This window comes from Macaca mulatta, chromosome 8, assembly GCF_049350105.2.
Source record: "Macaca mulatta isolate MMU2019108-1 chromosome 8, T2T-MMU8v2.0, whole genome shotgun sequence".
In the NCBI taxonomy this organism is placed as follows: Eukaryota; Metazoa; Chordata; class Mammalia; order Primates; family Cercopithecidae; genus Macaca; species Macaca mulatta.
The window spans coordinates 62,038,826-62,062,853 of NC_133413.1; the positions used below are offsets into that span (position 1 = coordinate 62,038,826).

Genomic DNA, 24,028 nt, shown 5'->3' on the forward strand with positions numbered 1-24,028 from the left:
CTGGGCAACAGAGTGGGACTCCATCTCAAAACAAAAATAAAAAAGGAAGAAAGAAAACTACAGACCAAGATCCCTGATGAATATAGATGCAGAAATCCTTGACAAAATACTAGCTAACCAAATTCAACAGCATATCAAAATGTTAATCCACCATAATCAAATGGGTTTTATAACACGGATGCACAGATGGTTTAACATATGCAAATCAGTGTGATACACCACATAAACAGAATTAAAAACAAAAATAACATGATCATATCAATAGATGCAGAAAAAGCATTTGACAAAATCCAGCATCGCTTTATGACTAAAACCCTCACCAAAATTTGCATAGAAGGGAAATATCCTAAGGTAATAAAAGTCATATATGATAAACCCACAACCCAACATAATACTGAATGGGGAAAAGTTGACAGCACTACCCCTGAGAACTGGAAAAATACAAAGATGCCCACTCTTACTACTTCTATTCAACATAGTACTGGAAGTCCTAGACAGAACAATTGAACAAGAGAAAGAAATAAAGGCCATCCAAATCAGTAAAGAGGAAGTTAAACTCACTGTTTGCTGATAATATGATTGTATACCTAGAAAACCCTAAAGGCTCCTCCAAAAAGTTCCTAGAACTGATAAATGTGTTCCGCGAAGTTTCAGGATAGAAAATTAATGTACACAAATCAGTAGCACTGGTATATACAGGAGCAACCAAACTGAGAATCAAATCAGGAACTCAACTCCCTTGACAATAACTGCAAAAAATAAAATAAACTACTTAGAAGTATACGTAATCAAGGAGGTGAAAGAGCTCTACAATGAAAAGTTCAAAACACTACTGAAAGAAATGATAGATGACACAAATGAATGGAAACAGATCCTGTGCTCATGAATGGGGATAATCAATATTGTGAAAATGATCATACTGCCAAAAGCAATCTAAAAATTCAATGCAATTCCCATCAAAATACCACCATCATTCTTCACGGAACTAAAAAAAGCAATTCTAAAATTCAAATGGAAGCAAAAAAGAGCCTGCATAGCCAAAGCAAGACTAAGCAAAAAGAACAAATCTAGAGGCATCTCATTACCTGACTTCAAACTGTACTATAAGGTCATGGTCACCAATACAGCAAGGAACTGTTATAAAAATAGGCACATAAACCAATGGAACAGAACAGAGAACCCAGAAATAAAGCCAAATACCTATGGCCCACTGATCTTCATTAAGGCAAACAAAAACGTAAAGTGGGGAAAGGATACCCTATTCAACAAATGCTGTTGGAATAATTGGCAAGCCATGTGGAGAAGAATGAAACTGGATCCTCATCTTTCACCTTATACAAAAATCAACTCAAGGTTGATCAAGGACTTAAATTTAAGACCCGAAACCATAAAAACTGTAGAAGATAACATCAGAAAAAACCCTTCTAGACATTGGCTTAGGCAAAGACTTCGTGACCAAGAACCCAAAAGCAAATGCAACAAAAACATAAATAAATGAGACTTAAACTAACAAGCTTCTGCACAGTAAAAGAAATAATCAGCAAACAGACGACCCACACAATAGAAGAAAATCTTCGCAATCTATGCATCTGATGAAGACTAATATCTAGAATCTACAAGGAACTCAAACAAATCAGAAAAAAAAAAACAAACAATCCCCAAAAAAGTAGGCTAAGGACATGAATAGACAATTCTCAAAAAAAAGATATACAAAGGGCCAACAAACATATGAAAAAATGCTCAACACCACAAATGATCAGGGAGATGCAAATCAAAGCAAATATGTGATACCACCTTACTCCTGCAAGAATGGCCATAATCAAAAAATTAAAAAAAAAAATGATGTTGGTGTAGATGTAGTGGAAAGGGAACACTTTTATACTGCTGGTGGGAATGTAAACTAGTATAACCACTGTGGAAAACAGTGTGGAGATTCCCTAAAGAATTAACAGTACAGGCCAAGTACAGTGGCTCATGCCTGTAATCCCAACACTTTGGGAGGCCAAGGTAAGTGGATCACTTGAGGCCAAGAGTTTGGGACCTGCCAGGTCAACATGGCAAAAAACCATCTCTACTAAAAATACAAATGTCAGCCAGGCATGTCAGCATGCACCTGTAATCTCAGCTACTCGGGAGACTGAGGGAAGAGAATCGCTTGAACCCTGGAGGCAGAGGTTGCAGTAAGCCAAGATCGCACCACTGCACTCCAGCCCGGGTGACAAAGTCAGACTCTGTCTCAAAAAAAAAAAAAAAAAAAAAAAAAAAAAAGAAAAGAAAAGAAAAGAAAAGAAAAGTAGAACTACCATTTGATCCAACAATTCCCCTACTGGGTATTTACCCAGAGGAAAAGAAGAGATCATTATACCAAAAAGAAACTTGCACATGCAGGTTTATAACAGCACAATTTTCAATTGCAAAAATATGAAACTAGTCCAAATGTCCATCAATCAACAAGTGGATGAATAAATTGTATATATACACACACACATGCCATGGAATACTACTTAGCCATAAAAGGGAATGAAATAATGGCATTTGCAGCAACCTGGATGGAATTGAAGACTATTATTCTAAGTGAAGTAACTCAGGAATGGAAAACCAAATATTTTATGCTCTCACTCATAAGTGGGAGCTAAGCTATAAGGATGAAAATAGATAATAATGATACAATGGACTTTGGGGACTCGGGGGAAAGGATGGGAGGGTGGTGAGAGATAAAAGACTACACATTGGACGCGGTGTACACTGCTTGGATGATGAGTGCACCAAAATCTCAGAAATCACCACTAAAGAACTTACTCATGTAACCAAACACCACCTATTCCCCTCCAAAAAAATCCCATTGAAAAATAATAATAATAATAATTCATGTCGCAGTGACCTCTGGGGATGTTACCAGTGAAACATCATGAATGAGTCCACACCATCCATGAAAGCGCTCCCACATTGCAGCTATCCCACAACACTCTACATAGCTCACAACACATGTTGCCCTTACTGACTGACGGTGCACATTTATTCAGTATTTACCTTCTGCTTACAAAATATATTTTAAAATTAAAATAACGGCTAAAGTATCTATCTAGGAAGGAAGTTACACATTTGAGTCTGAATTGGGACACAGAGAAATACCTGAGACCAGGAAGGGTCTGAAAACACAGGTAGCAGGGTATTAAGGGAGCTTTTCCATCTGTCTTAGTATTGCTGCTAAGGCCTATGGCACAGGGAGAAAAGTGAGATGTGTCCCAGCCACCAGGTGCAGAGGGCCAGCAGGATTGCACTGCCTCTCCCCTGTGGGGCTTACTGAGCAGATCCAGAGTCTGTCCAACACCACCAGGTGACTGTGGGAGAGAGGGTCCCATGTCTTTGGGCAGTGCAGTGCTGAGGGGAAGAGTCATCATATAATTTGGCTCTGTGTCCCCACCCACATCTCACTTTGAATTGTAATCCCCACGTGTCAAGGGCTGGACTGGGTGGAGATAATTGAATCATGGGGGTGGTTTCCCCCATACTGTTCTCGTGATAGTGAGTTCTCACGAGCTCTGATGGTTTTATAAGGGGCTTCCCCCTTTGCTTGGCACTCATTCTCTTTTCTGCCACACTGTGAAGAGGTGCGTTCTGCCACGATTGTAAGTTTCCTGAGGCCTCCCCAGCCATGCAGAACTGTGAGTCAATTAAACCTCTTTTCTTTATAAATTACCCAGTCTCAGGTATTTCTTCATGGTAGCATGTGAACCGACTAATACAAGGCCCTTCATTTTCTTGGATATGGAGAAGAGAGTTGCCTCCCATAAAATTGAAAGTGTCACGCAGAAGCGGAGACTAGCATTTACTTCCCTAGTTAGATGTCTGCTTGGTCAGTGGACTTGATGACATGGTAGAGGTGAACAGCAGCAGAGAACTAGAAAGCAGAGGCAAACCTGAGAGACAGAGCAGCATGGCAACGTGACATGCTATAACAAGTCAGTGCCAATTTATTTTAGTGCAAAAAAAAAAAAAAAAAATGAAATCCATGCACAGTTTTTTCCTAATATGCCTTCTCCATGAACTTTCTGAAGTCCCTCAGCACTGGTACACAGAGAGATCACTGTGATGATTACAGATTGATCACTGTGGTGGTTAGTGGTAACCACAGAAAATGGTGACTTAAGCTGTCTTTCAGGTAATAAATGATCTGTAGGACTGTACATTGAGTGAGGAAACCCTGTTAGCTGGGGTTGGTTCTAAGAGGACGTAAGATTGGCTGAAAGACCAAATGCTGGAGCTGGATGTCTCACATCAGGGAATAGAGTACTGGGAGGACTTCAATATGGCCTCTGAATAATACACACATGAAGCCTGGGAGCTGGCCACGCAGAACACCCTGATGACCAAACAAGGCCACGCAGCAACAGGAGGAGAGGTCGCCACACTGCTGACTTCCAGTCAGTAGGCTTTTCTCCTCCCTTTTTCTGTACCCTCACTGGGAAGGACACCTCCAGAACAAAACCCATGTGACATGGACCCAGGGTCACTTTTCCATATGTCTATTAAGTTAGTCCCAACTCTTTTATTATTGAGTTGCTTTCTTTACTGACAGAAAATGCTATGCTTTTCGTGCATTAATTTCCAGATAAAATGGAACAAATTTGTAGATTACATATTGTTTTCTAATATGCCATCTGGGTATATTTTAATTATTGTAGGTTTATCATGCATTTTAGTATCTAGTATAATTAGCCCTCCTTGATTCTGGTTCTTTTTCAGAATTTTCTTAGTTATTCTTTCTTACGTCTCTTACCTAATTTTGGTGATTTGTCACTCAACTCTATGTTAAATGACAGTGATGAGAGTAGAAATCTTTGTTCTGTTCCTTTCTTTATGAAAATATTATCTTATTCATTGATTAAGCAAGATTCTAGCTAATGAGTTCAGTAGACCTATTTTATGTTAAAGAAATATCTGTTCAAAACTATGTTATGAAGAGTTTTTGATGAGAATGAATGTTGAATGTTTAACAAATGCCTTTTTAGTAGCTATGGAAATACTCATGATTTTTCTTCCTAAATCTATTAATATAAAATATGTCAATTAATAAAATATATTCTTTCCTACTACTGGTTTGCTCTTAAATTTCTGGAATAAATGCCACTAATGTTTTGAATGTGCTACTGGATTCTTTGATACCGATGATTATATTTATTTATTTTCAATTTGGATTTTTGTGTGGATATGTAAGAGCTTTGCTTTTTTATCTTTCATTAATTCTTAGAGCTTTATTATCAAGATTATGCTTGCTTTTAAAAAATACTTTATGACATTAATATTTTCTAATCTTTGAAGCAATTTAAATAACATTGGAAATGTTATTTAAAGGAGTGATAGTTCCTCCTAGAAAAGTGCCTGACCACATGATTTACGAAACGTAGCTTTTCCACAGGTTTAACACATGGAATAATTAACAACCTCTACAGCCATGCCAGAGAGTCATAATTTGAATATCTGTTCTGCTCTGGTCTCTGGCAACTTGTTTTCTCCTTGTAACATTCTGTTAGATTTCTCTCTCTTTTGACATAAATTTTCATTAATTAGATTTTTCTGTAAAATTAGTAATTTTATCCATTGCTTACAAATATTTGCATATAATTATCCAAAATACTAGTGGAAAAAATAAAATGCATAAGTAAGGGTTAGAAGCACCTCTGGAGTGAAAAGACACTGTCAAAAATGCATGAGGGATATGAAGACAGATATGAAAAAAGCCAGCATAATGCTCTGAAAACAAAGAGCTAAAAGGAATTGAAGACAAAGAGAGAGAGCTAGACATTTGGGCAAAGAAGATCAACAGATGAGTGGCACCCAATCATTTTGGCCTCAGGAACCCTTTACTTTTAAAAATTATTGACAAGCACTAAGATGTTTTATTTATATGGCTCACATGTGCATCAGAAACTAAAACTGAGAATTTAAAAATTTATGTGCTCGTTTTAAAATTGTGATTATAAACTCATAGCATTTTTAAATAACAAATTTTTCTGAAAATTATATTTTCTAAAAAAAGTAGTGAGTAGAGTAGCATTGTTTTACAAATCTCAATAATAGAAGAACTGCTTCCAAATTCAATCTCTTACAATTAGTTGTTTTGATTGAAGTCTATGAATAAAATATTACCTCACAAACACATGTTTTTAAAAGTATAGGAGTATTTTTAAGGATTTTTCAGATAATTGTAAACTTTCTTTGATACTATACCAAAATTTGACAATTTCCTTTATGACACAAACTACTGAAAGGACATATATGTAAAGGTCAAAATTTAATGAAAGTAATATTTCCCCATTTCATCAATAACAGCATCAAGTTACATTACCTTTCTTTTTTACTTTCTGCTACAAACAAAGGATATAATGATATACTCCTACCATTTGGCACCCACTGTCTTGGTTCAGGCTGAGGCTCCAGCAGTTTTACCCACCATGACTTTTGCACCATCAGCGCAAATGTCAACCCAGCGAAGAGGCAAATTACTGATACTATTAGGAGAAAGTTTTAACCTAGGAAATCCCCTCAAGGGTCTGGGGATCTCCCTCAACCAGCAACCACGGAACACACTTTGAGAAGTATTGCAACATACACAAAATGTGGAGGTTCCCCAAAAAGAAACAACTAATGAGACAGAAGCAATGTTAAAAGAATTAATTCAAGAGAACATTCCTTAAATAAAATAGTATTTGATTCTTCATAGTAAAACAACAACAAAAACAACAACAACAACAACAACAAAAACACCTAATACCCAAAGGAAATTCAACACTAAGACACCTTAGGCAGAATAAGACTGTCATAGCACATGAAATTCATGTGCCCAAAATATAGTCAAGGAAGCCGATTTCTAGCTGGAAACAGATGAAGGTTCTGCAAAGTATTACTGGGAACAGGTACTGGGGGGAAAATGTTGCTCATAATCTCAGAGATAAAATGATTCAACCTGCTATACTTTTTCTTGAATTCATTCACTCTTCCCTGCCCACCACTGTGATCCTAGTTTATAGATCTCGTATCACTTGGTGACAGTAGTAGCTCCAGTGGTTTCTGACTTTCATTTTTCTCTATTCCACGCTATCCTATCCTCTTTAGGTTAACAAATATTCTTTATACATATGTATATACATATATATATATTTTTGAGATAGAGTCTTGCTTTGTCGCCCAGGCTGGAGTGCAGTGGCATGATCTTGGGTCACTGAAACCTCCTCCTCCAGGGTTCAAACGATTCTCCCTCCTCAGCCTCCCGTCTCAGTCTCCCGAGTAGCTGGGACTACAGGCACATGTCACCATGCCTGGCTAATATTTGTAGTTTTGGTAGAGACAGGGTTTCACCATGTTGCCCAAGCTGGTCTCAAACTCCTGATCTCAGGTGATCCACCAGCCTCAGCCTCCCAAAGTGCTGAGATTACAGGCATGAGCAAGTACCACACTCAGCCCAGGTTAACGAATATTCTGAATAATCAATGTGATCAAGACTTTCAATAGCTTCATAGTCTGAAGTCTAGATCTGATGTGTTCCAATTCAACTAACCATCCCAACTAACTCCTTCCATATGGCTCTCACTATTCACAAAATCTGGTGCTACACTTAGGGCTCTTTGTTCCTTTGTTCTCTAAAAAACTTGTTTGCTTCCATATTCATGCCAATTGCTAGTGGCATTTTCTCAACTATGGATATTTGGTAGATTTACCAAATTCTTCTACATATGCCAACTCCTAGATTAAATAGTGTATTCTAATACTAATTTCAACAGGGGCAACCTAGAGTGGTCTTAGAGAGTTGAGGAAGCCTCCTTAGGGAAATGAAGTGGCTTCTAGATTGAGATCTAAAGCATCAACAGGAGCAAGTCAAGTGAAAGGATTTGGTAATGGGGAAAAATCAAGATGAGGCTATTTGATGTCCTTACCTCATATTTGGTTTTAATAATATGTGTGGACTTACTATTGGTCCCATTTTAAAACATACTATGTAAATACCACCTAATTTTTGGATTTTACTTGAACACCAATTCAAAAGTAGTTTGAAACATTCTGCATACTCGCTTTTGTTATTTCCTCTTAGACAGAAAGGTTTGCCAGGGCACATCATAGCTTGACACCTTTCCACAATTGCGTTTTCAAATCTTCCCACTCGTTTGAGTTGCTATTTGCACATCTTCCCTACAATCCTTTTTCCCTCTCATAGAACCTCAACTTCCTTTAAAAAAAAAAAAAGTTTAATATGTCTAAAATACAAGGGGAAAGTAATTTCTAACAGACCATATGTAGACAGTAGCTCTGTGTAGGGTTTCATCTGTGTTCAGGCATCATGAACATGTCAGCATTCCCAAGGCTTCTTCTCACACCTACGTTGACACATGCAGCAGAGCTTTGCTTTTCCTTCCCCTATGCTCTCATCAACATATGTTACCTCTGAATTGAGATCTACTACGTCAGAACAAATTGCAGCAAATTGTGGAGAGACTCGGGAAATTATATTTAAATGTACAGCAGTGCTGAAAATGCAGTTTAGGTGCTGTGCATTTTGTAATTAAGTTCCATCATTTCACCATAAGCCAGAAACTAAGAAAAAATTTCAATAGTAATTAATAACAACCATTTTTCATTTTTATATTGGAATTATCTTTAAAAATTCAGATCTTACATTTTTTCCCTTTTTACCTCTCAGTTGACAATAAATTATGGATGAATAAGACAATCTCATTCCACAATATATATTATGTAGGATAAACCTAAGTACAGTTGTCACATGAAGAGTCTGAAGGGAGTGTCTTTACTGTATTCCTAATACCACTGAGCATAAAACATACTTCAGTGTCAGAGTGAGATTCAGTCTGTCAGGCCTGAGAAGCTGCATTCTTTTGTAAGATAGTCTAGGCAGGTAGGACTAAGTAATCATAGTAATGGTAAAAAATTTTGTAAGAAAATCTGAAATGGCATTTTTAAGGAAAACATAATCATAATTAGTATGAATGAAAGTAGAATTCTAAAAAATGAAGTTATATAAAAGACTGATTGGAAGAAGATATCAAATTTGCATTTCTTAGGTCCTATGACTATATATATATAGAGAGAGAGAGAGAGAAAGAGAGAGAGAGAGAGAGGTGCACACTTCAGAATGCGAATATGAATCACAGTATGTATTACCTTTGGGTTTTACAGTCAGCTGCACAGACACTTTTTTCACCCCCAATGAACTGACTGCTTGACATTCATATTGGCCTTGATCGTGCTGTGCTGCATGGTCAATTCTCAAAGTGCCAGAGGAGAGAACTGTATGCCGGCCTTCCACAGGGAGCTGCCCTCCTGCAAAAAGAGGTAAAGAAAGTATTCTACATGGCCCAGAGCACTGAAAGCCAGAGCTGCTGGTTGTCCTGGGTAAAGGGTGAGGCCTGTCTTTCAGGAAATTCTCGGTGCTAGGCTGTACTGTGTGGGTTCTGCCCTAGCATTGCAACTCCAGAAACACAGCATCCCCATGCCACTTGTCGCCAAACATCTGCTACTGCATCGTAAGGAATTCTCATCTGTCATCAGAACAGCCCAGCCTCCTAATGAATTTTTAACCTTCATGTTTGTGCCCCTCAGCCTTACTATAATCAGAAAGCAAATTTCAAAACCAATCTGATTCTTAAACTAGATTTTCAGATATCTTCGTGACAATTGTCTATCATGTGTATGCAATATTTGGAATACAACGTGATTGAAATACACTTAAAATTCAGAGGCAGCATATCGAAAATGGTGATTTTGTGACATTCATGCTGTTACTCTATACAGACAACCAGAGGCCATTGTACTTTTCACTTCTGAGCTTATATGAGCTTCTGAATCCTTCTTAACACTTTATGCTTATGGTCATTAACAATTAAATCAGATTATCATTTTCAACTAGATTAGTGAAAACTTGTGTCTTAATGAATGTCTTGTTATAGATGGAAAAAGGAATAGCTAACCCTATTGAGCGTACACACACTGTGCCACCAACTGTTCTAAATGTTGAAGAGTATAAATTATTCAAATCAATCACCACAACTACCCTATGATGTAGGAGTGTCATCACCCCCAACATAGCAACAAGGACTCCAGAAAACAGCAGTTAACACATTTGCCCAAGGTCACATGACAAGCAAATGGAGGAGGAGTGGAGATGTGAACCAAGGCTTTATGGAGATGTGAACCAAAGTCTACCTCCTATCAACTAATCTCATAAAGAACAAAGCAAAAAAATTAATACAAGAAATTCATAAATGTAGATGTATTTTGAATTTTATTTAGTACCTTAACTAATATGGAAAGTAGGATTTCCGAGCCGGGAGGAATCTCAGACAAGCTCTCATCCAGCCAATTGTCAATCTTGTTCTGTTATGTGCCCAGGTTCCCTGGAAGTGTCTGGCCCCTTGGTGGGGCATAGGGGGTTAGATCCTTGCCAGACCCACGCCCAACCCACCCACACTTCAGGAACAGCGGCTCTTTTTTGCGGCTTCACTTCGGATTTCATTTCACTTATGATTTCATTTTGTACTAGATGAAAATTCTCCCACTAAAAAAAAATGTTTAAAACTGCTACTCTTGTGGCTGGGCGCCGTGGCTCACTCCGGTAATCCTAGCACTTTGGGAGGCCGAGGCGGGCAAATCACGAGATCAGGAGATCAAGACCATCCTGGCTAACACGGTGAAACCCCGTCTGTATTAAAAATACAAAAAAAGTAGCCAGGCGTGGTGGTGGGCGCCTGTATTCCCAGCTACAGGTTGAGGCAGGAGAATGGCGTGAACCCGGGAGGCGGAGTTTGCAGTGAGCCAAGATCACTCCACTGCACTCCAGCCGGGGCGACAGAGCGAGACTCTGTCTCAAAAACAAAAAACAAAAACAAAAACTGTACGCTTTCCAATAATTTTATTTTAAAAATCAGGAAGCCAAGTCCAACAAGGGATGATCTCAGGAAGGCCACACACTCAAATGCCAAAACTCAAAACCCACAAAAATTATGATGATGTTATTTTTAGATCAAAGATTATTTTCTGTGTAATTTTTTCATGTCCATGATATACCTTCGATAATTAATTTAAACCATGTTTTTTACTCTCCACAAAAGAAGGCGTTTACTTTCCCCCACAATCACTTGTAGATGTTCTAATACCTGTTTTTGTCCAGACAATTACAGGAGGTGGGTTGCCGTCAGCTTCACAGAGCCACTCTACAGCATGTTCTTCCAGCACCACTTGATCCTTGGGGGCTACTGTAAATTGTGGAGGAGCTAAAGAGAATGAAACATACATCAAAATTGAAAATTATTTTACAAATTTTCAGTGCCAATAGAAAAAAGAAAATGTGTTCAAATATGTCGTGTGATCAGAATTTGTTTCCAATTATATATAAACAAGGTTATAAAGAGGGTGGAGATGCTTCTGTATGTTTGTGCCTGTTTGCAAGGAAGCCAGAAATACACACATCTGGTCTGCAAAGCAGAACAGCAGTAGCCAATGAGAAGAAACGATTTCTAAATCTTATGGCAGCTGTTTCCCATGATTAAATCATATTGGTTATCATTTTACTAGATGTGATAAACATATTTAAAGCTACAAATCATACTTTAAACTATTAACAAAACCATTTTCTCCAAATTTTCACATGCACAATAAAATTTGAAACGAGTTGATTTTTCGATTTCAGAAAGAAAAATAAGCTCCTTAAGATTAATGTTCCTACAACACTTGAAATTATACTTTTGAAAAAGTCACATTTATGTCAAAATTCAGAGTTCCAAATATTCAGATTTTGTATTATTGATTTTATATAAATAAGAAATAGCTAATTATTGCATATACCATTCCTGAAAAGGGATTCTGTCCATGACTCTTTGATTGAATAAAAAAATAAATCAATGTGGCCATTTAAGAAGAGCACAATGATCCCCAGTAACGCCTAAGTAATCAGAAGAACTTTCACAATTGACTTTGTAACTGGAAAGGGGTCCCAATACAGACCCCAAAAGAGGGTTCTTGGACTTTATGCAAGACAGAATATGAGGCAAATCCATAGAGTAAAGTGAAAGCAGGTTTATTAGGAAAGTAAAGGAATAAAGAATGGCTACTCCACAGGCAGAGAAGCAGTATAGGCTGCTTGGCTGAGTATACTTACAGTTATTTCTCGATTATGTGCTAAACATGGGGCGGATTATTTATGAGTTTTCCAGGAAAGGGGTGGGCAATTCCTAGAACTTAGAGTTCCTCCCCACTTTAGATCATAAGAGGTAACTTCCTGACATTACCATGGCATTTGTAAACTGTCCTGGTGCTGGTAGGAGTGTCTTGTAACATGCTAATGCATTATAATTAGCATATAATGAGCAGTGAGAACAACCAGGGGTCACTGTCATCACCATCTTGGTTTTGGCAGGTTTTTTGCCAGCTCCTTTACTGCATCTTGTTTTATCAGCAGGGTCTTTGTGCCCTGTATATTGTGCCAACCTCCTATCTCATCCTGTGACTAAGAATGCCAAACCTGCTAGGAATCCAGCCCAGCAGGTCTCATCCTCATTTTACCCAGCCCCCATTCAAGATGGAGTCACTCTGGTTCAAATGCCTTTGACAACCTGACAAATCATTTCTCTGCCTTGTTAGATTTTTGCACAATTCCTCCTACCCCCTTTCTTGCACCTGCATCGGGAAATACAAGAAACATGCCAAAGTAAATAATATTTGGCAAAGTGTATTTGTTGCACGTTTCATACTGTGTGCAGGTACTAAAGAGTTTTTTAAAGTCATCATCGATTCTAAGTAAGGTGCTGGACTAAATAACTATGGTATAAGATAAATTTCCAAGTCACACAAATTCACGGAAACCCTCAGGAATGCCTGCAAGCTATTTGTAATAGAGTTCTAGAAGAGTCAAGCTGGAAAACAGCCCACAAATCAGCAGTCTCAGGCTCCTCACTGCACAGATGAGAAAATTCAGACTGTGGGAGGGAGGATTGAATTTCTCTCGGTCAGAGCTAATAAGTAGAAAAGATAGTAGAGAATCTGGGCCGCTCAACCCCCAGCCTGATGTTCTTTCCAGAACATTATACTAACTCCCAAAATTACTAAGAACAACTTAAAAGGAACAAAAATATTTCTACATTAAAAAATAGATTCATGACACAGTAAAAGAGCTATATAACAAAAGATGATAGTAGTTAGGAGAAATAATGCAGTCCTGGTTCTAGGGTTGGGAAATTTGATTTCAACTTTTGAATAATACTAACTTTGATAATTATTAAAATATTAAAATTTTATTTTATTTTAATTATTAAAAATATTAACATTTAATAATAACTTTAATAATAGTTAAAGTTCACAGTTAGCCAAGTCTGTGTGAAAAGAATTGTTAAGCTTCACGTGTTCTCACTTTTAACAGAACCCAAGATCCACATCTTAGCAAAGTATAGAAAACATTTAAGAAAATAGTCAGTTTACATTTGTTTCTAACACTAAAATGAGCAGCTTGCTAGATCGATGAAGAAATTATGAACATCGCCAAAGCAGGCAGAGAAGGTGGAATAATTAGACAGGAATGATGAAGCTGACGTCTTTGGGCTTTCCATTTAAAATGATGGCCTTCTGAGACCCACCTCCAGTGCTAAAATAGCACATGCTGAGATGAAGTGTTTTGCTATTTTATTAAAATCTAAGATTCTGGCTATTCATTAAGGTGCTGCCTCACGCATAAAGCATTTTGATTTACATTGCTGATAACCATAGGCCTTTTTACCTATGTGTCCACACTGTGATTCATATCTTTCATTGAAGCTTTTTTGTGTCATTTTATTTATTATTTATATTTGTTCCAGTCAGTCTGAAAAAGGAAGTTTATCTGTGGCTAACTGTGATTTCGGTTTAAATAGACATTAAAAGATCAAGAACATGGGTAGAAACCTGTTAAAATGACACAAAAGGAGAGCTCTTAAAATGTTTAATCTATGACTAGGCAAATAAAATCAGCCTTTTAAAGAAATGTATAGAACGATTAACGGACCATTTTGAAATCAATTAAAAATCTGGACACACAGATCCAAAAGTGACACAAGTACATGGTCACAAATAACAAAGGACAAGCAGATGGCCATTTCAGTGCAAACTCACTGGCAACAAGAAATCATTAACATATTGCGGTATAAGAAATAGGCAGGATGGTAAATGTTACCAGAGTTCTGTTAAGCATTGACTGACGCAGATGAGCAGATAGAAGCATACGAAGGAAGTACATGGAAAAAGCTGAGAAACAAAAGCCTAGCACAGTGTCGAATACAGGCAACCACTAACGTGTGAAAGTGATCAGGCATTAGGTTTCTAAAAAAACAGACATTGAACACAAAATGATGTAAGCAAAACAAAACCCAAACACAATGTCTCTGAAAGCATTTTTCAATCTCAACATATTAAAAGTTTAAAAATAATGTCTGGATCCTTTAAAAGTAATTTCCCCCAAGAAAATATTTCATTTCTGCACCTTCTTATTAGAGGAAGGAAAGTATTTTCAGGATATTAGCAGTTCTAGGGAAAAACACAATTTTTTTTTCCTGAGACATGTAAATAGGAACAAGAAAGTATTGATCTATTGCTACTTAAGGAGTTGATGCTAAGCGGTTCAAATTAAAAAACATTCTCTGAATGCAGGAAGCCTAGGCTAGAGGAAGCCTTGTGCTTTATGGAGGCCAAGACCACTCTTGGGGTCGCTGGAGCTCACTGTCCTGAAGCCCTCCCAACTCAGGCACTGCACTAGGCTGGCCACTTCCATTTTTCTCTGTTCTAAATTTCACAAGGTTCAGTGTTTTGGTAGACAACATCCCATGCAAATCTTAAAATAATGAAACTTAACTCAATCAAAATATTCATGACATTGGGAAGCCCTTAAAACGGATCATGTGAATTACCGTACTCTCATCAACTGATGAAAAACTGTTTTAGAAAGAACAGGACTTTTGGTATGACTCCAATAGCACTTATATTATGCTGTTTACTAAACTCTAACCCTACAGGAGGATGGCATGCAAGCACACATGCACACACACACACACACGCATACAAACAGGTACACACACACACACACACATGCACGCACACACACCAGAAAGCAAGGGCCCACCCCAGGCTGAGAACTAAAGTACAAAGAAGAATGTGCCTTCTTTATAACACGATTGCATGCCCATGCATATAAATTAATTTCTGGATTCAGAATAGTTTTATTATTGCTGTTGTTAAACAGCCTGGCCTTGCAGGAGCCTTCAACATGTCCTCAAGCTCTGTTGAGTAGACAGTTTGGTAAGTGACTATGAACACAGGGCACAGCCTTTTCACTTCCATATCTGTACTGTCTTTCCTGTATCTGTAAAATATTCTGAAGCACAAATATCTCTTGACAGTTTCCTTCCAGATTAATGACTCCATCTCTTTTGTTGCTAATGGTTGATTCTGACCTTTGGATAAAGATTGAAGTAGGAAAGAAAAAAAACAACTTTTAACTTGAAACAGATTGGCTTTGAAAGTTTTATTGTGTCAAGAAATAATTGGCAAATAAAAATCTCTCTCCACTGATGTACATGACGTTATTTAAGTTGAAAAATAATTTTCTGAGTATGGCGGGAGGAACATTTCAATCATGACCTTCTGCTCCCATACCTTGTACAATTATGTTTGCTGTAGCTTGAACAGAGCCGTAGCTATTGTTAGCATGACAGGTAAATCGACCATGATCCCGTTGTGTGATGTTCTGTAAGTAAAGTCCACTGGACGTTGCCACGTGCCTGGATCCATCCAGCTCCAATCCATTGTCCCTGGTCCAAGTGATATGGGGGTGTGGGTGGCCTGTGGCCATACATTCCAAAGTTGTGCTGGTGCCAATTAAAACCTCTGTGTCCTGGGGCTGGATTACAAAGGCTGGTTTGACTGATGGTAAGGGGAGAACAAAACAAAATCCAGCAAGTAAGAGTTAGGAAGATGTATTTATTCTGCATTGTGGTTTTAAGATTATTGTCATTTTCAAAATGCCTTTAAACTAAAATATTACATATATACATTGAATTCCCAGAGAATTAAATCTAAAATAATGAAATGTGGATTTGCTGTGAGTACATACTTTTTAAAAAAGATTGCTTGCCTTGATATCATGATATATTATAGATACTGCAAAGCACCTACACAATACATATTCCTTATTTTCGGGGCTAAATGGTTAAACATTCCCTCTTAAGAATACTCACATTTTTAAAAAATTTAGGCACATGTCACTGGGAATAAATAAAAGTGCTAAGTCTAAGTAGTCATTTCTTCCTCCTGTTTGCTACCTGGAATTCGGGCAGGAATGCATTTGGGTTACAGGAGCCACTTTGTGATTAAGAGGTGAAAATTATGAGGAATAAAGAAACCTATGTGCAAAGCAGATCAAAAAGCAGAAAGAAGTATATTATTGGCTCATTGGGGTAAAGTGGTAGCTCTGTGACAGACTACCCCTGTCCTACTTGTGGCATACAAATTAAAATACACATGCACACACACAAACCCACACACATAGATGTTATGCATTTAAGCCATATCTAGCCAAGCTTTCAATTACTTTCAGTTAAACGTATTATAAATTGATTCATCAAGTATCCATGTAAATAGAAAATTTAGATTTTCATGTAAGGAGTTCCAGTCTTACAAATTCATAGGAGATTCTCTTTCTGGAAATCTCAAGCAAAAATTAAAAACTTGCTAATGTGTTAAAAATGCCTAATGATTGAGTCTAAGTTTGGGGAGGGGGGCTCCTCCATTCCTGAGATGAACATACTCGGGAGAGTGGAAATAAATTAAATTAATCCAATTCAACAATAAATGTTTAATTTAATTCCTAACAATAGTGAATGTCTTATGTACATCAGTAACATGCTGGATGTTGGAAAGATACACAGATGAACAAAAGCACTCCTCCTTGTGTGCTCCTACTCCAGCTGCATGAACAGAGGACAGAACACATCATCCATAAAACCACAGCATGCCTCAGAAGGAATTGTCTCAGAGTTAGATGTAAATGTGATAGGAGAACATTCTGGCAAGAGGTAAGGGAAAGTATAGGGAAAGCTATTATAATAATTGAAATAAATGTTCTGAAGTCAGTCAGTAGCAGTAGAACTGGAAAAGGAGATAATCTGATGCATCTTAGAACTAAATTTTTACAGAATTGTGGAAGGAGTCGCACTCGAGGGTGAATCGGAGGTTGCCGGAGGAGAGTAATGATATCAATAGAGATAGCAAACACAGGATGCTGTGGCTTTGTGCGGGCAAATGTGTTTGAGAGATGTAAAGATTTACATGTGAAGATAAAAAGAAAGTCCTGGCAACGTCCATTGAAAGCTCAGGCAGGATCTCAGCAATAAACACTACAAATTTTACATGAAGTATGAAAGCTGAAGGTCTGGGAAGAGCTCAGATGGAAGAGGAAAAAACTGTGATTAGGGCACGGGGGACTAGAGAAAGGGAGGGGAGGACAGCACTATAAGGAACACCACATTTTAGGCAGACAAATGAGATTTAAAAAAAGAATTGAGGACACTAGGAGAAGATCGAGAGGAAGTCATCTCCTCAAAGTAGAAATGAAATTGAGGCAATAATTAATAGCCTACCAACCAAAAAAAGTCCAGGACCAGACGAATTCACAGCCAAATTCTACCAGAGGTAAAAGGAGGAGCTGGTACCATTCCTTCTGAAACTATTTCAATCACTAGAAAAAGAGGGAATCCTCCCTAACTCATTTTATGAGGCCAACATCATCCTGATACCAAAGCCTGGCAGAGATACAACAAAAAAATAGAATTTTAGACCAATATCCCTGAAGAACATCGATGCAAAAATCCTCAATAAAATACTGGCAAACTGAATCCAGCAGCACATCAAAAAGCTTATCCACCATGATCAAGTGGGCTTCATCCCTGGGATGCAAGGCTGGTTCAACATACACAAATCAATAAACGTAATCCACCATATAAACAGAACCAAAGACAAAAACCACATGATTATCTCAATAGATGCTGAAAAGGCCTTTGACAAAATTCAACAGTCCTTCATGCTAAAAACTCTCAATAAATTCGGTATTAATAGAACATATCTCAAAATAATAAGAGCTATTTATGACAAACCCACAGTCAATATCATACTGAATGGGCAAAAACTGGAAGCATTCCCCTTGAAAACTGGCACAAGACAAGATGCTCTCTCTCACCACTCCTATTCAACATAGTGTTGGAAGTTCTGGCTAGGGCAATCAGGTGAGAGAAAGAAACAAAGGGTATTCAGTTAGGAAAAGAAGAAGTCAAATTGTCTCTGTTTGCAGATGACATGATTGTATATTTAGAAAACCCCATCGTCTCAGCCCAAAATCTCCTTAAGCTGATAAGCAACTAAGTCTCAGGATACAAAATCAGTGTGCAAAAATCACAGGCATTCTTATACACCAGTAACAGACAAACAGAGAGCCAAATCATGAATGAACTCCCATTCACAATTGCTTCAAAGAGAATAAAATACCTAGGAATCCAACTTACAAGGGATGTAAAGGACCTCTTCAAGGAGAACTACAAACCACTGCTCAGTGAAATAAAACAGAACACAAACAAATGGAAGAATGTACCATGCTCATGGATAGGAAGAATCAATATTGTGAAAATGGCCATACTGCGCAAGGTAATTTATAGATTCAATTCCATCCCCATTAAGTTACCAATGGCTTTCTTCACAGAATTGGAAAAAAACTGCTTTTATGTTCATATGGAACCAAAAAAGATCCCGCATTGCCAAGACAATCCTAAGGCAAAAGAACAAAGCTGGAGGCATCACGCTACCTGACTTCAAACTATACTACAAGGCTAAAGTAACCAAAACAGCATGGTACTGGTACCAAAACAGAGATACAGACCAATGGAACAGAACAGAGCCCTCAGAAATAATACCACACATCTAAAACCATCTGATCTTTGACAAACCTGACAAAAACAAGAAATGGGGAAAGGATTCCCTATTTAATAAATGGTGCTGGGAAAATTGGCTAGCCATAAGTAGAAAGCTGAAACTGGATCCTTTCCTTACTCCTTATACGAAAATTAATTCAAGATGGATTAGAGACTTAAATGTTAGACCTAAAACCATAAAAACCCTAGAAGAAAACCTAGGTAATACCATTGAGGACATAGACATGGGCAAGGATTTCATGTCTAAAACACCAAAAGCAACGGCAACAAATGCCAAAATTGACAAATGGGATCTAATTAAACTAAAGAGCTTCTGCACAGCAAAAGAAATGACCATCAGAGTGAACAGGCAACCTACAGAATGGGAGAAAATATTTGCAATCTATTCAACTGACAAAGGGCTAATATCCAGAACCTATAAAGAACTCAAACAAATTTACAAGAATAAAACAACCCCATCAAAAAGTGGGCAAAGGATATGAACAGACACTTCTCAAAAGAAGACATTTCATACAGCCAATAGACACATGAAAAATGCTCATCATTACTTGCCATCAGAGAAATGCAAATCAAAACCACAATGAGATACCATCTCACAGCAGTTAGAACAGCAATCATTAAAAAATCAGGAAACAACAGGTGCTGGAGAGGATGTGGAGAAATAGGAACACTTTTACACTGTTAGTGGAACTGTAAACTAGTTCAACCATTGTGGAAAACAGTGTGGCGATTGCTGAAGGATCTAAACTAGAAATACCATTTGACCCAGCCATCCCATTACTGGGTATATACCCAAAGGATTATAAATCATGCTGCTATAAAGACACATGCACATGTATGTTTATTGTGGCACTATTCACAATATCAAAGACTTGGAATCAACCCAAATGTCCATCAGTGACAGACTGGATTAAGAAAATGTGGCACATATACACCATGGAATACTATGCAGCCATAAAAAACAATGAGTTCGTGTCCTTTGTAGGGACATGGGTGCAGCTGGAAACCATTATTCTCAGCAAACTATCGCAAGAACAGAAAACCAAACACCACATGTTCTCACTCATAGGTGGGAATTTAACAATGAGATCACTTGGACACAGAAAGGGTAACATCACACACCGGGTCCTATTGTAGGGAGGGGGGTGTGGGGAGGGATAGCATTAGGAGATATACCTAATGTAAATGACGAGTTAATGAGTGCAGTACACCAACATGGCACATGCATACATATGTAACAAACCTGCAGGTTGTGCACATGTACCCTTGAACTTAAAGTATAATAATAATAATTTTTTACAAATGCTCATGGGTGCGAGATCAGACTTGACCTAGAGGCAGAAGGGAAGGAGGCTTTGGAAGGAGACAGTGGTGTTTCAATTAGAAATTACTTGGTGTAATCCCAGCACTTTGGGAGGCCTAAGCAGGAGGATCGCTTAAGGACAGGAGTTTGAGTCTGCAGTGAGCTGTGATCATACCACTGCACTCCAGCCTGGGTGACAGAGTGAGACTTTGTCTCTATAAACATTTTTTAAAGAAATTACTTGGGAACTATGTGAGAAAGTATCATATTCAATCAATTGGTAACTCAAGTGACTTTTTTTCCTGGAAAACCTCTTGATTCCTGCAGTTTCCTCCATTCACTTTGCCACTGCCCTATCCATGCTGCCACCAGCTCTGCCCTGTGGCAATTGCCACTGCTGACTTCTTCATCCTGATATGCCTATCTTACCATGCCCTCCTGTTTGTTCTCTGAACTGCCGCCGGCATCATTTTTCTAAAAGAAAAATCTAATTTTGATCATCTCAGTGTAGCGTCATGAGTAGTCTGAGTGATCTGACACCACTTCACACTCCTCACCAAATCTCGTGTCATTCCCAGCCTCTCCTCTCTATGCTCCACGATCATCTCTTGAATGTGCCTTGCTCTGTCTTCCCTATGCTGTCTTTTCTCCTAAAATGATGCTTCAACCCTACTTCTCTGGCTCTCTCTCACTTGTTGTTTCTTTCAACTTAAAGGTCACTGCTCTTGGGAAGACCTGAATGAATGCAATCCTCCAAGGCTGCTGCTCTAAGTGCTCCCCTCCAGTGGGATGGGCTGGAGCTGGCTCTGGAGGGCCAGTTGTCAAATTTTCAGTATTCTGCAAACTGATTGCTACACAAAGTCATTCTTAAAATTTTAATTACATAAACTTACAATCAAATAAATGTTATTAACATCAAAACTAACAAATTCATCCCTATTTTTTACATTTTATTATTATCTTCGGTCTCAGGGTTATTATGCCCACTGTGTCTGCATGCTAGAAATGCTATATTATGATGAACTTCTGTGCATCTCTTCCAAACTCCACATTAAGTGATATCATTTTGGTAACCAGGAACTAGCCATGGTGAGATTATTTATACAACAGATACTGACAAATGCTGCAAGTCAGGGCTCCCTGCTCCTCAGAGTCAATTTACTAACATTTACCAGCACACAACTGTCCTTTATGCTTCTCTTCCCTCTTCTTACACATCACAAAGCTTATTTCTTGAATTATGGCTATCATCTAATATATGATAGCCTCAGTAAGGTGAGAGACAATGTATTTCCATCATGTCAACATGCTATTAATGAACATTTGTTGCAGTCATCGCGTCTGGTTTATATAAGCCACTGAAATTATGACAAAGCAAAGCCCCTGGAAGGTTAAATAAGGAACGTGGTTGATAACCATTCAATCTTCAACAGCTAGCTCAGTGGGCATTCAATAAATATGTGTTGGATGAATTCATGATGAATGAACGATTGAATGAATTTCTGAAAAGAGTAATATTCCTGCCTAGGTAACACTGGTTCACTCTGCGTAAGGATGCTGGAGAGCCGGATGGGGAATCAAAAGGAGAAGAGAAAAGTCTTGGAACCACAATGTGCTGTACCAGAAAGGAACAAAGGCAGGAAATTAAAATAAACTTCAAGAGGAAAAATTCAAGTTTCTCTAAAACGAAATTAGAAAAACAACAGCCAATGGAAATAGCTTCACTTTGAAGCATTATATACTCTAAAGCAGGAATATTATGTCATTTTCCAGTGCAAATAACTGATAGAAGCAGAAAATAATAGTTTTACCTGGACGACCGGAGTATCTGAGCATGGCACTCTGTGTCTTGGCTTCCCCAGCGGAATTTCTGGCCATGCACTGATAGACACCTTGGTCTGACTCTCTGGTGTTTTGGATCATGAGTGTGCCATCATCAAACATATTAAGTCGAGTATCATCTTCCAAATCCAATGAATGACTGGAAATATATGTTATACATGTATATTATTTAATCCCATTCATGTTTAAAACTCTTAACAAGACTGAGAATATAGTACTATATAGCTGTGTTTCATGTCTACCCAATTTGTTAAATTTATTTTACCTGAAAACTTTAAATTATTTCACTTTAAATCCTAGTTATCTTCTTCCTATTTCAAGATTACACCCTGAACAAAGACTGTGAGTCACCATTTGATAGAGGGAAATGGGGTTGAGATGTTCTGCCTTCCTGAGTGGCATGAATTTAGACACTGAAGCAAACACTCCCATATGACAGACACTTCAGCACATTTTTATACATCTGAATGCCCATTTTTCAGAAAAGAAATCACCAGATGGTAATATGTAATCCTTTTACCTCCTTCCATGAGTCATTCAGTATTCTTTCATATTTTGTTAAAGTGTAAAACAAATATTCCTATTCAAAACAGCATGGGCTCAAAGCCAAGTAGAATTATATGACTGAGCAGTAAATAACATACCTACCTACCCAGTTGTTGAATATCAGGCCCCTTTCTCTAACTTGAACCATTTGGATACACTAGAAAATTCCCATTTATCAATTAAGTGCATAATCCATTGAGTGCAATAGGTTCAGATGTGCAACATCATATTACATCAATAACCACAAGAAAGGGAGTGCCTGCATGAGTTATTTTTAGCAATAAATGCAAAGCTACTGACACAGAAACATACGTTAGAAATTTTTACAGATTTTTTTTCTGGCCAAGATTTTTTTTCTTTAAAATATTTAATGATTATGTATGAGAAGGTATATAGATTTTCACATGTGTATGCTTAGTACTAATGAACGTGCTAGACATAGACAAAGGAAATCTACTCTCCTCCATTTTCATCACTCAATACATATTTATTAAACACTGGCTAGATGTCACCCACAAAAACATCATTCACAGAGAAAAAAAAGTCCAGTAGGAGAATCCCATAGTTCTCCCTCTAATTTGTGTACTTGTTTTATAAAGCCAGGTAAACATTTTCCTACAAATTTCAAAATGTACCCACACTAAAGAATAACAACCTATTCCCATATAGGTAAAAGCAGTAAAGCTTGTTAAAGAGATGAAGAAATCATCATTCTTATCTAACCATTTTTGTCATGAAAGATAAGAAAGAAACAGACAATCGTCATATTTCACTTTTCCGTTGTAGAGCAGAATCACAGAGTGAAGGCAGGAATGATGGAGACAATCTGATCTTCTTCAGCCGTTGGGTGAGAAAAGCCCAATGTGAAGAAAAAGTACCAATTAGCCAAATAAGAAATTTAAGTTGTCATTTTTGAACAGGTTAGTTTCAGAAAAAGCAGGCCCGCTTTTGAATAGCCAGCAATGCAAGACAAAGGCAAGAAAAGGAGAAACTGGATGCTCCTATCCATATCACCTGTGAAGTTTCTCAGTATAAGTAGCATGGAACAAACATCAGAAAGAATTTTTTTTCAAGACCGGGAGCAGTGCCTCATGCCTGTAATCCCAGCACTTTGGGAAGCCGAGGCAGGCAGATTGCCTGAGGTCGGGAATTCAAGAAATAATATTTTTTCTTAAAGTGCCCAATTCAAGAGGCTCATTTAGTATTAAGCAATTTAATTATTTTAAATGCAATTCTAAGATTATCTAACACTGAACCCAAATAAGACTACTTGCAAAGGAATATGATAAATGATGAAATCACATTTTTCAGAAGATGATTTAAGTTCCTG

The 24,028-nt window shown here is 37.8% G+C and overlaps 1 protein-coding gene across 1 annotated transcript in view; it reads right to left on the bottom strand.

Annotated features, from left to right (window-relative positions):
* The window catches only part of PXDNL (peroxidasin like), a 504,118-nt gene that overhangs the window by 124,808 nt on the left and 355,282 nt on the right, over positions 1–24,028 (bottom strand). The window contains exons 9-12 of the mRNA XM_015145355.3: positions 22,122–22,291; positions 15,685–15,951; positions 11,166–11,282; positions 9,175–9,333 (exon numbers count right to left, since the gene is read on the bottom strand). Of these exons, the coding sequence (XP_015000841.3) occupies positions 9,175–9,333; positions 11,166–11,282; positions 15,685–15,951; positions 22,122–22,291 (713 nt within the window). The remainder of the gene's footprint in view (positions 1–9,174; positions 9,334–11,165; positions 11,283–15,684; positions 15,952–22,121; positions 22,292–24,028) is intronic.